General features: G+C 39.0%; 1 protein-coding gene across 15 annotated transcripts in view; it reads right to left on the bottom strand.

Annotated features, from left to right (window-relative positions):
* gramd1bb (GRAM domain containing 1Bb) overlaps positions 1–13,626 on the bottom strand; it is a 122,102-nt gene that overhangs the window by 62,090 nt on the left and 46,386 nt on the right. For 12 of the 15 annotated variants that reach the window (XM_085130675.1, XM_085130680.1, XM_085130678.1 and 9 more), the window contains 2 exons: positions 3,766–3,855; positions 371–397 (listed from right to left, as the gene is read on the bottom strand). In XM_085130675.1, the coding sequence (XP_084986801.1) occupies positions 371–397; positions 3,766–3,855 (117 nt within the window). The other 3 variants (XM_085130688.1, XM_085130693.1, XM_085130690.1) reach the window with 3 other exon arrangements.

The raw sequence follows: 13,626 nt of genomic DNA, 5'->3' as shown, positions 1-13,626 counted from the left end.
AAAGAGCAAAGTGTCTGTGCCCACAGTGTGAGTGCACAGTGCTGACCTGCCACCGGCTGGGTAGCTAAAGGACTACAATCTCCACAATAGTGCCCAACCTACAAAGCCCTGTTTGTGTCTAATGTTGTTTGTCCAATAAAAGATAACAATGGCATTCCATGGCTTGCAACTGTATTCACTGCTGGCCTTTCCAAATGTAAAGCGTATTCAGACACCTTGGTTGGTGGACAAAGGCGTGAATCTGTGTCACATGAGGGGTGGGTGGGGCCAGGGCAGATGGGGTGACAGTAAGGCTGGTCACGGTGCATAAGCTCACCAGCATACGATGCATGCCACCACCTCTACGGGGACGATGAGGAAGTAGACTCACCTGATTTTGTCCGCTGCACTGTCAGACCTGCACAGGGAAAAAAAGAACATTCAGTCATAGCGTACTGTAGACACGGCTTTTATCTAACAGCTGAAACACTCTGCATCATATTATGTGGTTGTGACATCAAAAAGACACTTTCTTTTTCTTCTAAATAACTATAACTCCTCACTTTAGAACAACTCATGTAAAGAATCTATTGCATTCATTATATATTCATATAGTTTTACAAACTCATTAACTATAATTTACCTGAGACGCATGAGGTGAGGCGCATGTCCACAACTTGTTAACAGAAGGATCTAATCAGCCAATCACTTGGAAGCAATTATATTTAGGGATGTAGGCACTGGTCAGATGCCAACGTTCAAACTGAGCATCAGGATGGGAAGAAATATGATTTGTGACTTTGAGTGTGGCATGGTGATGCCAAACAGAGTGGTCTCAGTATTTCAGAAACTGCGTCCCTACTGGGATTTTCCCGGAAAAGCGACTTTGAACTATCAGGAAAGCAACAGTAGCTCAAATAACCACCCAAACAAGAAAGGAATTAGAAGCAGGAATCACCAGACACTGAGGAGCCTTCCTATTCTACAGTAATAAAACCAGAATACAACCTGCTTGAAACCAAGTTGTCCCATTAAGTTGAGCTCATTGACAAAGACTCATTCAGACTGATGGCAGCATGTTGGCAATCTGTCTGCATTTACAAATTAAGTGCAATTATTTACAAACCTTCAACAATCAGAGAGTGACTGCAGTCAGTCCAAATCAGACTGCAACTGTTTGCAGAAAGGTTGCCTCCTATCAGGCGACCCGTGCAACCACCTTGCATTCAAAAATGGTATTGACTGTGCAAGACCCACAATCTCTGGGCAGCCACTGGCTGTGAATGTGAAAAAACTTATTCAGGATAATGATTTACTAATGTGTACAATTTGATATCATTATGTAAGAATGAAAACACACAGTGCATATTAATTCAATATTTGAGCATTTATAATCTAGTTATAGATATCTGGAGGAGGTGAGCTTCCCCAGTGTATGATTAAATAAAGTCTATCTCTGTCTGCTTGCTGCATTGTAGTGCTTCATATGGTGGTGGAAATATAGCTGCGGATATATTACTTAAACCTTCTGAGAAGGGAGGGGGTTTAAAGCTAAGTGTCACATGACAGCCTGGCAATTTCACTGGAGTTACATAAACGTATTCTCTATTCTGCAAATTGATCCTGTGATGGCATGTCTCACAATGCACAAATTTTCATTCACAACTCACAATCATGTGCTGCATCATCTTCACCGATGAGTCATATTACACTCACTTAGCAAAGTCACATTGTGATATTACATAACACTATCTGCAGTTAGTGGAGGAGTTGAGCAGAAGCGTCAGAGGCAACGAAACCAAAAACATGACAATGACAGGGAATGAGCAAACTTGTCTTCACGTTCTTCCCAAAAACCTCCACAGATGACCTGATAATCTGGCTGAGGCAGCTAAACGTTCACATACTGTGTTAGCCTGCTGCCACTTCACCAGAAAATGCAGCTGCGCACATCATACACCGAGCAAAAACTGCAGCACACCAGGAAGACAGACAAACGCAGAGAGAGCAAAAAACACAAGCGTGACTGGCATGGAGATGACGACACGGGCGAAGTTTGCGAGAAGGCAGCCGCCGGGCAGAAATCCAGCTGTTTTTACCTGCAGAGGAGACATGACATTCCGTGCCCTCTAAAGCCGGCTACAGAACGCTGCTCTCCCTGCAGCTGCTGCAGACAAACCTCACTAGCTATCACCAGTGCAGCAAAGAAAAGAGCTGCAAAAAATCCCATAGGTTTCACAGGTGCTGTTCCTGATTTGAGTAAGAGGAGACACTGAGCGAGGAGAGTGCACGGGAGGGAGAGCAGGACAGAGAGAAACAGTGGAGGTGTAGTGCACAGCTCTGGTAGACTGAGCTAAAAGCAAAGACAACTAAGTGGGTGGTTATTCAGAGGCTAGACGGAGGGGATTCTTGCAAATTTTCTCTTCAAGATGTCCTACTTTTGCATCATGCTTGACTGAATCTTAGCTCTGCACGTGAACAATATGAGCAGCAGTTCATTTGCTCTAAAGCAACAAACTATTTATTTTAAGCAGATTCTACTCTGTTTTTGGCACACCACATTAAATTATGAGCATGAAATTAGCCAGTTTAGAAGAATAATTATTGACACAGTCTTGTGTTATTTTACCTGCAGGCTGTCATTATCTGGTGTGATTTTAAGCACCACCCTTAGATTGAAAGACTTATAAATTTGGTGTGCAGGTTTTCTTATGCAAAAATCTGTTTAATTCTTGCACTGATCTAACAAAGTTCCTCTTCCTCATCTTTTTAAAAAATTATTATTTTAATATTTATAGCAGATGAACAGCTAAAGTTTGCTGTGCAGGGACAGAGACCACACTAGAGACTCTGCTTTTGCTTCCGGTACTCTGAGAATAGGAAAACTACATGTATTATCAAGGCTTCTCTACAGCTTTACTATCTGATTGTAAAAATTGCCATAAAAACTGGATATCACATCACAGGCCGAAACATGTATGACAAATAAAGACATGCACACACTTAAGCACCATATTCAGTTACTGATTTTACTTCTCAGTAGTGATGCTGTGACAACTGCAGCAAAGAGTGACAAAGAGCTAATCTCTCAACTCAAACTGAGCTCTGGGACGCAGAGCCTCTAATTGCTGTGGGAGAAGTTACATATGACCGCTACGACTGCGGCGTAGGCACCAGTAAAAGAACCTTCTCTGTCAGTTTGTAATTCTCATGAATGTCACATCAGAAGGAAAATCAGAGTGTGGCATTTACAAGTTTATGGATAGTTCAAAAGCTTCATTTGAATCCATTTTCACAGAACGAGGCCGATCGAAGAAAAAAATAATGTTTTTTTGAATGAGGCTTCAATTAGCATTTTTATGAAACTGATGAAATATCTAAATGTAAAGCCACAACCAATCCTTTTGCCTCACCATCACTACTAGCAAAAAAATAGACCTTGGACTGCCCTCTACTGGAGAATATATGCAATAACCAGAGACTGCATATGAAATGACCAAAAACACTGACTTCATTGTTCTTTCACTTTGAATGACTGTATCAGATAGACACACAAAACACAGTGTATGTGCCCTCACTGATGCTCACAGCATCACAATTCCTCTAATAATAAATTAAATTCTTACAGAGTGACCCTTGCAGTGTAGTACATAACTTCCTGGGTTTGACCTTCAAATCCCAGCTTCGACTTGGTTTGCTAACACATGTTAAAAGTCCTCTTGCTCTGCCACATAAAAAGTGTCTCATGCAAAGGCAAACGCGTGCAGCAGTTACACACTTGCTTACCTCTCCTCTCGGATCAATGGAGTCAAGAAGCGATTGCTTTCGTCTTCATGGCTACTCTGCAGGCTGCTTTGCTGACTGCTTTGCTGGCTGCTGCAAGAAAATCAGGGTGACAGTCAGTGTCACACAGTTCCAGCAAAAATGAAAAGATACAGAAGTTGCATCTAAAATGTATTTATTTTTGGCCTATTTCTCCCTAAAATAAACAAAAAAAGAAAAACACAACAAAAGCAAACATACATACAAATAAACCCTATGCGTGAACTTATATAAAAATAAATTTCATCTATTAGTTTCAACTCTCATACTGTCAGCATGTAAAGTATGTGTCAGCTACAGTTTTTGCATGCACATATCCCATGGTAACACTAGAGGGCGATATATGACATGGGCTATGCAAAGAAAAAAAAAAAGAGTTCTGCAGTTTTTTGGGGGGTTACAGATGTTTAAATATATATAGAGAGAAAATATTCATTCACAAAAATGGGGCTTGAACAGCTTAGGAGCCAGAGATCTTTTGAAGAGATTTAGGATCGTTTCTGCTACACCACAAATAATGCACAAGCTGCAGTTTATTTATCAGTTACTTTTTATTTAGTGTGACTAAACGTTTTATATAGTATATGACTAATACACTAGTAATAGAGAGCGTTTTTTCCCGAGCATTTATTTCCCTATTTTAAAATTCTGCAGTTATTCTCATCCACACTTTGACATTTAAGAATAAAGCCAGTCTGTTGGGGAAAAAGGTCTTCATTAATTCACACTCTTAAGTCTGCGGGATGCCTTGACCTATTTCCTAAAGCAGCTATGAGCTGTCCAAGCCTGGAGGAGATGCTGGAATGTATGAAAAATGCAGATTTTGGGAGCCTGAGATTATTTTGGGAAATTGTTGACGCACTTTGAAAATACTTGTCCGAGTTAATCAGTTATTTTAGTAATCTGTAATGTTCTTTTCGAATGTTTAAGTTCTTACTATTAATAATACACATGTATACACTGCTACTAATATAAATGAAAAGTAGTTAATAACATGTATCATGTAACAAAATGTAACAAAAAAAAAAAAACAGCGAAAACAATAAACAAGCTAAAATTAGCTTTATCTGATCATCTGCTGCTTTTCTGGTACAAAAACTTGACTCCTGACAGCAGATGTCACTCAAAAGATAAATTTTTGCAATTTCATATCATTTTGCCGGGTTCCTATCTTCCCTCCTGCTTCCTCCACTGCAACTACAGAGTGTCTGCAAGTTGTTCACTCAAGGCTAAGACATACTGTATGCACTCTAATCAGATGTATTTATTCTGGTGTATGTATCTCTCTCCTTCAGAGCATGCTCATTCTAAATGACAAGAACAGAATGTAGACATGGAGTCAATCCAGACTGAATTATTCATTGCTCGTACACAACTAGTACAATACCCCCGACACTATTCATTATACTTTCTTAATTTTTCCTTTTTAAACCAACACATTAAAAGGTACAACGAAATCAAGGACAACAAAGCTACATAATCCAAACTTCGATCACGTATGATCCATGTTTATAATTTATATTGTATCTCCTCATCTTTAAATATTAAGCAGTAACTGGTTTACAGTTCGCAGGATACATATTTTCTTTATTTATTTAGTAAATAACAGTTTAAAAAAAAATGAAAGGGAAAATGAACTTTGCAAATGTGTGGCTTTGATGGTTAGTACTTAATAACAGCCCATCGGTTTATAAACACTTTTTATACAGTGGGGCAAAAAAGTATTTAGTCAGCCACCGATTGTGCAAGTTCCCCCACTTAAAATGATGACAGAGGTCAGTAATTTGCACCAGAGGTACACTTCAACTGTGAGAGACAGAATGTGAAAAAAAAAAATCCATGAATTCACATGGTAGGATTTGTAAAGAATTTATTCGTAAATCAGGGTGGAAAATAAGTATTTGGTCAATAACAAAAATACAACTCAATACTTTGTAACATAACCTTTGTTGGCAATAACAGAGGTCAAACGTTTACTATAGGTCTTTACCAGGTTTGCACACACAGTAGCTGGTATTTTGGCCCATTCCTCCATGCAGATCTTCTCAAGAGCAGTGATGTTTTGGGGCTGTCGCCGAGCAACACGGACTTTCAACTCCCGCCACAGATTTTCTATGGGGTTGAGGTCTGGAGACTGGCTAGGCCACTCCAGGACTTTCAAATGCTTCTTACGGAGCCACTCCTTTGTTGCCCGGGCGGTGTGTTTTGGATCATTGTCATGTTGGAAGACCCAGCCTCGTTTCATCTTCAAAGTTCTCACTGATGGAAGGAGGTTTTGGCTCAAAATCTCACGATACTTGGCCCCATTCATTCTGTCCTTAACACGGATCAGTCGTCCTGTCCCCTTGGCAGAAAAACAGCCCCATAGCATGATGTTTCCACCCCCATGCTTCACAGTAGGTATGGTGTTCTTGGGATGCAACTCAGTATTCTTCTTCCTCCAAACACGACGAGTTGAGTTTATACCAAAAAGTTCTACTTTGGTTTCATCTGACCACATGACATTCTCCCAATCCTCTGCTGTATCATCCATGTGCTCTCTGGCAAACTTCAGACGGGCCTGGACATGCACTGGCTTCAGCAGCGGAACACGTCTGGCACTGCGGGATTTGATTCCCTGCCGTTGTAGTGTGTTACTGATGGTGACCTTTGTTACTTTGGTCCCAGCTCTCTGCAGGTCATTCACCAGGTCCCCCCGTGTGGTTCTGGGATCTTTGCTCACCATTCTCATGATCATTTTGACCCCACGGGATGAGATCTTGCGTGGAGCCCCAGATCGAGGGAGATTATCAGTGGTCTTGTATGTCTTCCATTTTCTGATGATTGCTCCCACAGTTGATTTTTTCACACCAAGCTGCTTGCCTATTGTAGATTCACTCTTCCCAGTCTGGTGCAGGTCTACAATTCTTTTCCTGGTGTCCTTCGAAAGCTCTTTGGTCTTGGCCATGGCGGAGTTTGGAGTCTGACTGGTTGAGGCTGTGGACAGGTGTCTTTTATACAGATGATGAGGTCAAACAGGTGCCATTCATACAGGTAACGAGTGGGGGACAGAAAAGCTTCTTACAGAAGACGTTACAGGTCTGTGAGAGCCAGGGAATTTCCTTGTTTGAGGTGACCAAATACTTATTTTCCACCCTGATTTACGAATAAATTCTTTACAAATCCTACCATGTGAATTCATGGATTTTTTTTTCACATTCTGTCTCTCACAGTTGAAGTGTACCTCTGGTGCAAATTACTGACCTCTGTCATCATTTTAAGTGGGGGAACTTGCACAATCGGTGGCTGACTAAATACTTTTTTGCCCCACTGTAGCTGCTACATTCTTTCAGTTCTTGTCTGGTGGGATTTTAACCTACACCTCCAGAATAAAGCTTCTAGTTCTGTGACCTCCTTCAGCTTTATTTTTCCGATGCTAAGCTTGGGAACTCTGACAAAACCTTGGTTTGCACCTCTTACGTTGTCCAATTTTGAAACCCTCCTCTTTTTCAGCTTCTAGCGCTGTTGCTCATTCAGGCCAAAAAGTTTAATTTAATTTCATCAGTGCCCAGGACTTAACTCCAAAGACTCCAGGCTTTTCTTTCCTTTTAAATTAATTTGCAAATATTTCACTTGGCAGTAAGGAGATTTTTCAGTTCATATTTGTGTAGGTGTCACAGCACAGACCAGAATGTGCATTACTATTCCAGTCTAATGCAGTCAAACACTTAGAGAGGATTTGCCTTTCTATCAATCCTGCTTCACATGTACAAAGAGTGCTCTCTCAAAGTAAATCTTTACCTTCCAGAAGTCAACTTGTCCTCCAGTGTTCTTGTTAACTATGATTTTAAGTCACTGTGAACTGTGGAACTGTCTACCTGACAAAACTTTGCCATCTTCTTCCCGCTGCTTAATGAGAAGCAATTATTTAAATTTCCAGACCTTGTTAAGTCACCGGCTCCCCTGTGCTCCAGATGGACACACAGTGCCTTCACACTGGAAGCAGCAGGGGAAATAAAGATGGACGATTCTCAACAATGAAACTTCTCTGTTCACAATCCAAGCATGTGACTATAGATGCTATGCAGTTATTTAGATGTTCCCCAAGTCAGAGGGTTTGTATAGCTTTGAAATGTGCATCACCCAGACTTCCCTATGAACAAGTCATAACCCTAATAAAGACTTTGCAAACATTATATGAGAGCTCAGACCACTTAGGCTGCTGATGATTTTTTTCTTTTTCTACTCTAAAACCATGAAAAAAAATCTTCTCTTGCTTAAAACGTTAAATTTTATGTCTTTTGAAGACGATTTGAACCTTTATGCTAAAACTACAGACATTACGACAAATGTTGACTATGGTTGACCAAACTAACCACTTTAAACCTTAAAGTAGAAGAATTCACCTTGTTTTGACATGTAATCAGAAGCACTGCTCTTTAACTCAGAAAGTTCTATTGTTCACATAATGACACAAAAATACCAACATTGTTTCTACGACTGCAATGAAACTACCTGAAGAACAGCAGAGTTCTGGAAATCTCTTCAAACCTCAGTTTTTTTCTGTTGAGCAGCTGAAATATTTATGTTTAGACTAGGGCTGCCACAATTAGTCAACTAGTCACGATTACATCGACTATTAAAATCGTCGACGACAAATTTAATAGTCGACGCTTCGTTTGAAGCTTTGTAAGATCCCAAAAGACGCAGGAATAAGTAGTAGGATTTAAGAGTATAATAACGGACTGAAACAGAAGATGGCAGCACTGCATGTACAAGGATGCCAGCTGCCGTTAAACCCCGAAGAAGAAGAAGCTGTGTCCCAGAATTCATAGCGCAGCCCAGCTCAGTTTCCAACAATGGCGGCAGCTAGTTAGTTTTAATATTACTCTTATTATTCTTTCTGGGTCACAAAATAAAGTTTAACATATTTTCAGGCGAGAATGTAGCTGTGTAAACTTCAAATATCTGCTCTGTTTATCAAGACACAACATACTTTCAAAAGCTCTCCGACGTTTTCGGAGACGTCTGTTACCCACTAGCTCGATAGCTAGCTGGGGGCACAGCTAACTAGAGCCCGTGAGAACACCGGACTCCCGGCTAATTGTTTTCAAACCCACCACTGTCTTTCGCTACTCAGGTTAAACATGATATATAAGTCACTTAGATAACTTAAAAATGTTATTGTTTGGCTTTTTTTAGTATTTTATTTGTTCCTGAGTAAATCGGTTTGGCGGAGATTAAAGTTATAGTTTTTACACATCTGAATAAACGTCAAGCAGACAACTGATTATCAGAAGTGTGAGATGCTCGAGAATATACTCCGGTTTCCTGTTATATTTTAGATAGCAAGGAGTTTATTAAACTTCACCGAAACAATCTGCAAATTTCATTAAAATTTAATAAACTAACATTTTGTCTTTATTTTTAGTTAGCACATACCTTAAACACTTAAAGCTGTAAGCTAATGATAGTTATATGAGAGCAGATGCGTGCTGGTGCAATAAACTGTACGTTTTACGTCCAATGGATTTGATTAGTCGACTAATCGCAAAAATAATCGGTGACTAGTCGACTATCAAAATAATCGTTTGTGGCAGCCCTAGTTTAGACCAAGTAGGGGTCAAACTAGGTAAAAATGTTCTACCACTTTCTGGAAATTGTTCTGCTCTTATCAAGCAGCAGCTTCCACTGTGTCTGTAAGCTCCCTCTGTTCTTTGAAACACTATCTTAGACACGCAGAGATACACATAGGTCCACATGCACACACAGTGTGCACACCGAATGTGTCAGACCACAAGATGAGAAAAACATCAGAATGACAAGATTAAGATGAAACGGGATAACATGTCAATACTGCGACAAGGGATAAGTAAAAACACTCAGGCTGCACAAAGAATGCGTTGCTAAGGCTTTACTTAGAGAGGATTAAAATCAATAACACTTAAATGATTTCATGATTTTGCATTCATCACAAAAGATTTAAACATTTAAAGCAGTTTGATGAGAGGAAAACCGATTGGCCTTCCATGTCAGTGATGAAAAGCTAAAGTTGTATAACAAAGAATTAATTATTTAAAGAATTTTAAAACTGCAGTCAGAGTCAAATAAATCAATTGTATTCTACACCTGTTAATTCTTTAGAAATGTAAAAGGCATCATGGCAGAGCTGATTTACTACAGGAAGCGTAAAACGTCTTAATTTCATCCTAGTGAAATACTTCTGAGTGTTTCCATGAGGAGAAAACCGAGTTAACTTTCACACTGCAACACATCTCACTATCTGTAAAGGACCTGCCAGAGTTGTATATTAACTGAGGATTAGAAGCAGGTTTCACGTCACAAAGCTTTTGCACACATTGTTGAGTGCACAACATTTCTACTGCTGATTTTATGTCACATTTACAAACTAAAAATAAGTACTGACAGGTATATGTAAATATAATATATATAATATATAAGAGTGCTTAAGTATAAATTTCTCATTACATCTCAAAAAATGTTTCTAAATACCTACGATTATATATAATATAATGTAATATAATATTTCTAAAGCCTTTCAGAAGAGAAGATCAAGATAACCAAGGTAACAGCACCAGATCCCTTTATAAATCTACAAAGATGTGGTTAAATATAAAAGCTCTGCTGCGTTTGTATATTAACTGGGAAATTAAAGCAGGCTTCAAGTCACAAAACCAATGTAGGCATTTTAAAAAGCACAAGTTTAATAGGTTTTATTTCAGCTGCTGCTTTTGTGCCGTGCCCATGTCACTCAAAAAACAACTACTAAGCTAAAAGCCTTTTAAAAAGAAAGAATGATGTGATGTGTGTTATACCCTTCATATTTCATTAACTTCTTATCTTAATTTTAGAACCTCCAGAATGCAATAGCATGAGGTTAAACTATATCCAATTTAAATGAACTGAACAGCGAACCCCTAACTACAGTATTCATGAATGACAGCTTATTTATTATTTTTTTAGGTTCCACAATCTAGAGTTACTATTTGTTTGTTTGTATAAAAAGACTCCAAAATAAGAGGAAAACAAATTGCATTGGAAATCGGAGGTCACAGTGGTGGTTCAAGCTGCATGCTGACAAAAGCTGCCTAAAATAACACAATAACAATTTATTTCATTCATACGTTTTTCGTAGTGAGCCATCAGATATTGTAGTAGATATTTATAAGAATGTTAACAGTATGGAGGAAAAGTCAGGGAATGTTACAGATTGATGATGAATTAAGGGAAAAAACAGTATGACCGACTCTGACAGTGAAGGTTCCAGGAACTTACAGTTTTAGGGACATTTTACGGGCATGGTTTGGAGCCACTTTACAGGAAAGGGTCACTGCAAATGAATACAAAGCACTTATGAGTGATGAGTGAAAAAATTTGTATGCTCATGGGAATGTTTTCTCCGGGAAGAAAGATGCCCCACTCGTAAGGCATGAGGGTTTACTAATGAGAAAAAAAAATTATGTAAAAGACATTCTGTGCCATTTGTAATTTCTCTCTGATGCATCTATCGTGTGATGAATAAGGTAGGTAGAGTCGAAAAGCTACTGATATAAGAACCAGTTCATTTACCAATTAGTAGTATTGACTGATTATTTGCAGACAAACATGAAAAACTACAGGCAACCACGGGAATCTGCTAGCAACCAAAGCAACTAAACTCACTGGGAGGTTTTTGGTGCATCAACTTCTTTGCAACCCTTTTCACCCAGCAACAGCCAGAAACTACTGGGAACTGCTGTCAACCAGTCGTGATATACGCATTTGTATCTAGCAACCATGTGGTTGATTCACATCCAACATGGCGGACAGCTGTAGAGCAATACGCATGTGACGTCATGTGAGACCACTCAGTAGAAGAATGTGGGAAAACAGCTTTCAGTCGAAACAAAGGTTTCGATACATCGGAGGTTGTATTAAATATCAACTCTGCGAGAGAACATTGTGAAACAGAACAAACTGTCTCGGACGTTTACGCACTTCTTGTTCTGCTTCAGCAATAATTAAGTAACGACAAATATTAACATCTGAATTATTTATATCACTCTCACACAGTTTTAAACCATGGTATATTTTTTTCTTTTACATAATAGATTCAATTGTACCAGGCAGCACACTGAGAAGCCATGTCAGCTTTATGCCACAGTACATTATTAAGCTGAGGAACGCTTCTTACATTACACCTTCAGGAAGAAGTAGAGATTTTCTCAAGAACTGCTCGATAATGACCGTACTTCACACTCAAGGATGCTGCGGCAGTTATGCACCTCTGGAGAGTGCCTTCAATTCAGAGAAAGATAGCACATTTATGGAAGGAAGAATGAAACTATTCCTGTCTGCTGTTAGCAGTGATAAGTGGCCTCCAAAAAAATACAGTAAAGACAGAACCACAACGAGAAGAGAAATTATCAGAGCTTTTCCTTCTAGCTTGTCATGGTTTGGGAGGAGAAAATATTATTTTTCAACTAGACTAACCAAAATGCATTTGTATTCCTAGGCCAACCAGACAGGTTACAGTTTAGATTCAGGTCAGGCCAGACTTATATGAGCAGTGAAGACAATAAAGATGTCTAACTGATAACTAAAGGTAAATGCCACCAGTTCTGTGTCTCATTAAACCACAGTCACAATCTCGCCTTCTTTTTTTCTGAGTTATAGCTGTGAATACCAGTGAAAAAAAGTAAAACATTAACATGCCAAAGTAAATATGTCTGTGAAGGTTCTCAGTCATCCAGGTCAGGTACTCTAAGGAGCTTGGAAAGAAAAGCATCTGGACTTCTTTAAGTTTCCTTGAAGATGTTTTACCTCTCATCCGAAAGCTTCAGAGCGACAGGTGGAGCCCTATCACTAACCCCTATTGATATTGATACTCTACCTAATTACACGAGCCAAGGTGTGAAAACGGGTGTAGGTCACAATCAGCCACGGTTTCGGGTGAACCCATTGTCAAAGGTTAATCTTTGACCTTTTGGATATTAAATGTCATCACATTACCAAATTATTCTATTGCATATAGTTCTGTGGAATTTGAGAAGAAGATGAGAAGTAACAAAGTACAAATACTGTTACTGTACTTTGCTAGAATTTTCAGGTATCTGTACTTTACTTGAGTATTTATTTTTCTTACTTTAACTTGTAACTTTCGTTCTCTACATTTTAATACAAGTATCTGTATTTTCTACTCTTTAAATTTTCAAAACAGCGGTGTTACTTTAGGTTTAACACATTTTGGGGATATTTTTATTTAACAACAACACCTGAAAGACAAGAGATCTTATTTGTGTAGCCATTGCCAGGACTTATCATACACAGAAAAATGAAAAGCATAATTTATACATCACTTATAGGCCTATACTTAGAGGTTAAAGTGGACGGGGAAAATCAGAACAGAGTGTTTGGTGTAGATGCCCATTAATTGTGGTTGCGGTACTTCAGCATCTAGCTAGTGTTATGGAAGAGGAGCGAGCATAAAGGGAGTAAGGTGCTTTAAGTGGCGGGTCATTTCAAATGCAACATTTCTATGAGCTCAACAAATATCAGCAAACGCAAACTGCTTGTGTGCAGTTTGTCACACAGTGTGTCTGCAAGCTGTGTTTCTCAGGGAGAGCAATGATGGCACTCACAGATGCAGAAAGATGTAAGAAAAACAGGCCAGAAAGGGGAAACTACAGAGGTATATATCTAAAAAGTAAGAACTGCTCAGTTGCATTTGATAAATTGGAAATTTAAAGCTGCATTAAAGGTGCATTTTTTGCTTTTATTTGATAGTGGAACAATGAAGGCAGACACGAAAGTGAAGAGAGAGAGAAGGGGAAGTTATGATGCAAA

The sequence above is a fragment of the Neolamprologus multifasciatus genome, chromosome 14, assembly GCF_963576455.1.
Source record: "Neolamprologus multifasciatus chromosome 14, fNeoMul1.2, whole genome shotgun sequence".
Lineage (NCBI taxonomy): Eukaryota > Metazoa > Chordata > Actinopteri > Cichliformes > Cichlidae > Neolamprologus > Neolamprologus multifasciatus.
Note: the sequence above shows the minus strand (reverse complement) of the source record. Positions and strands in the feature narration are given on the sequence as shown.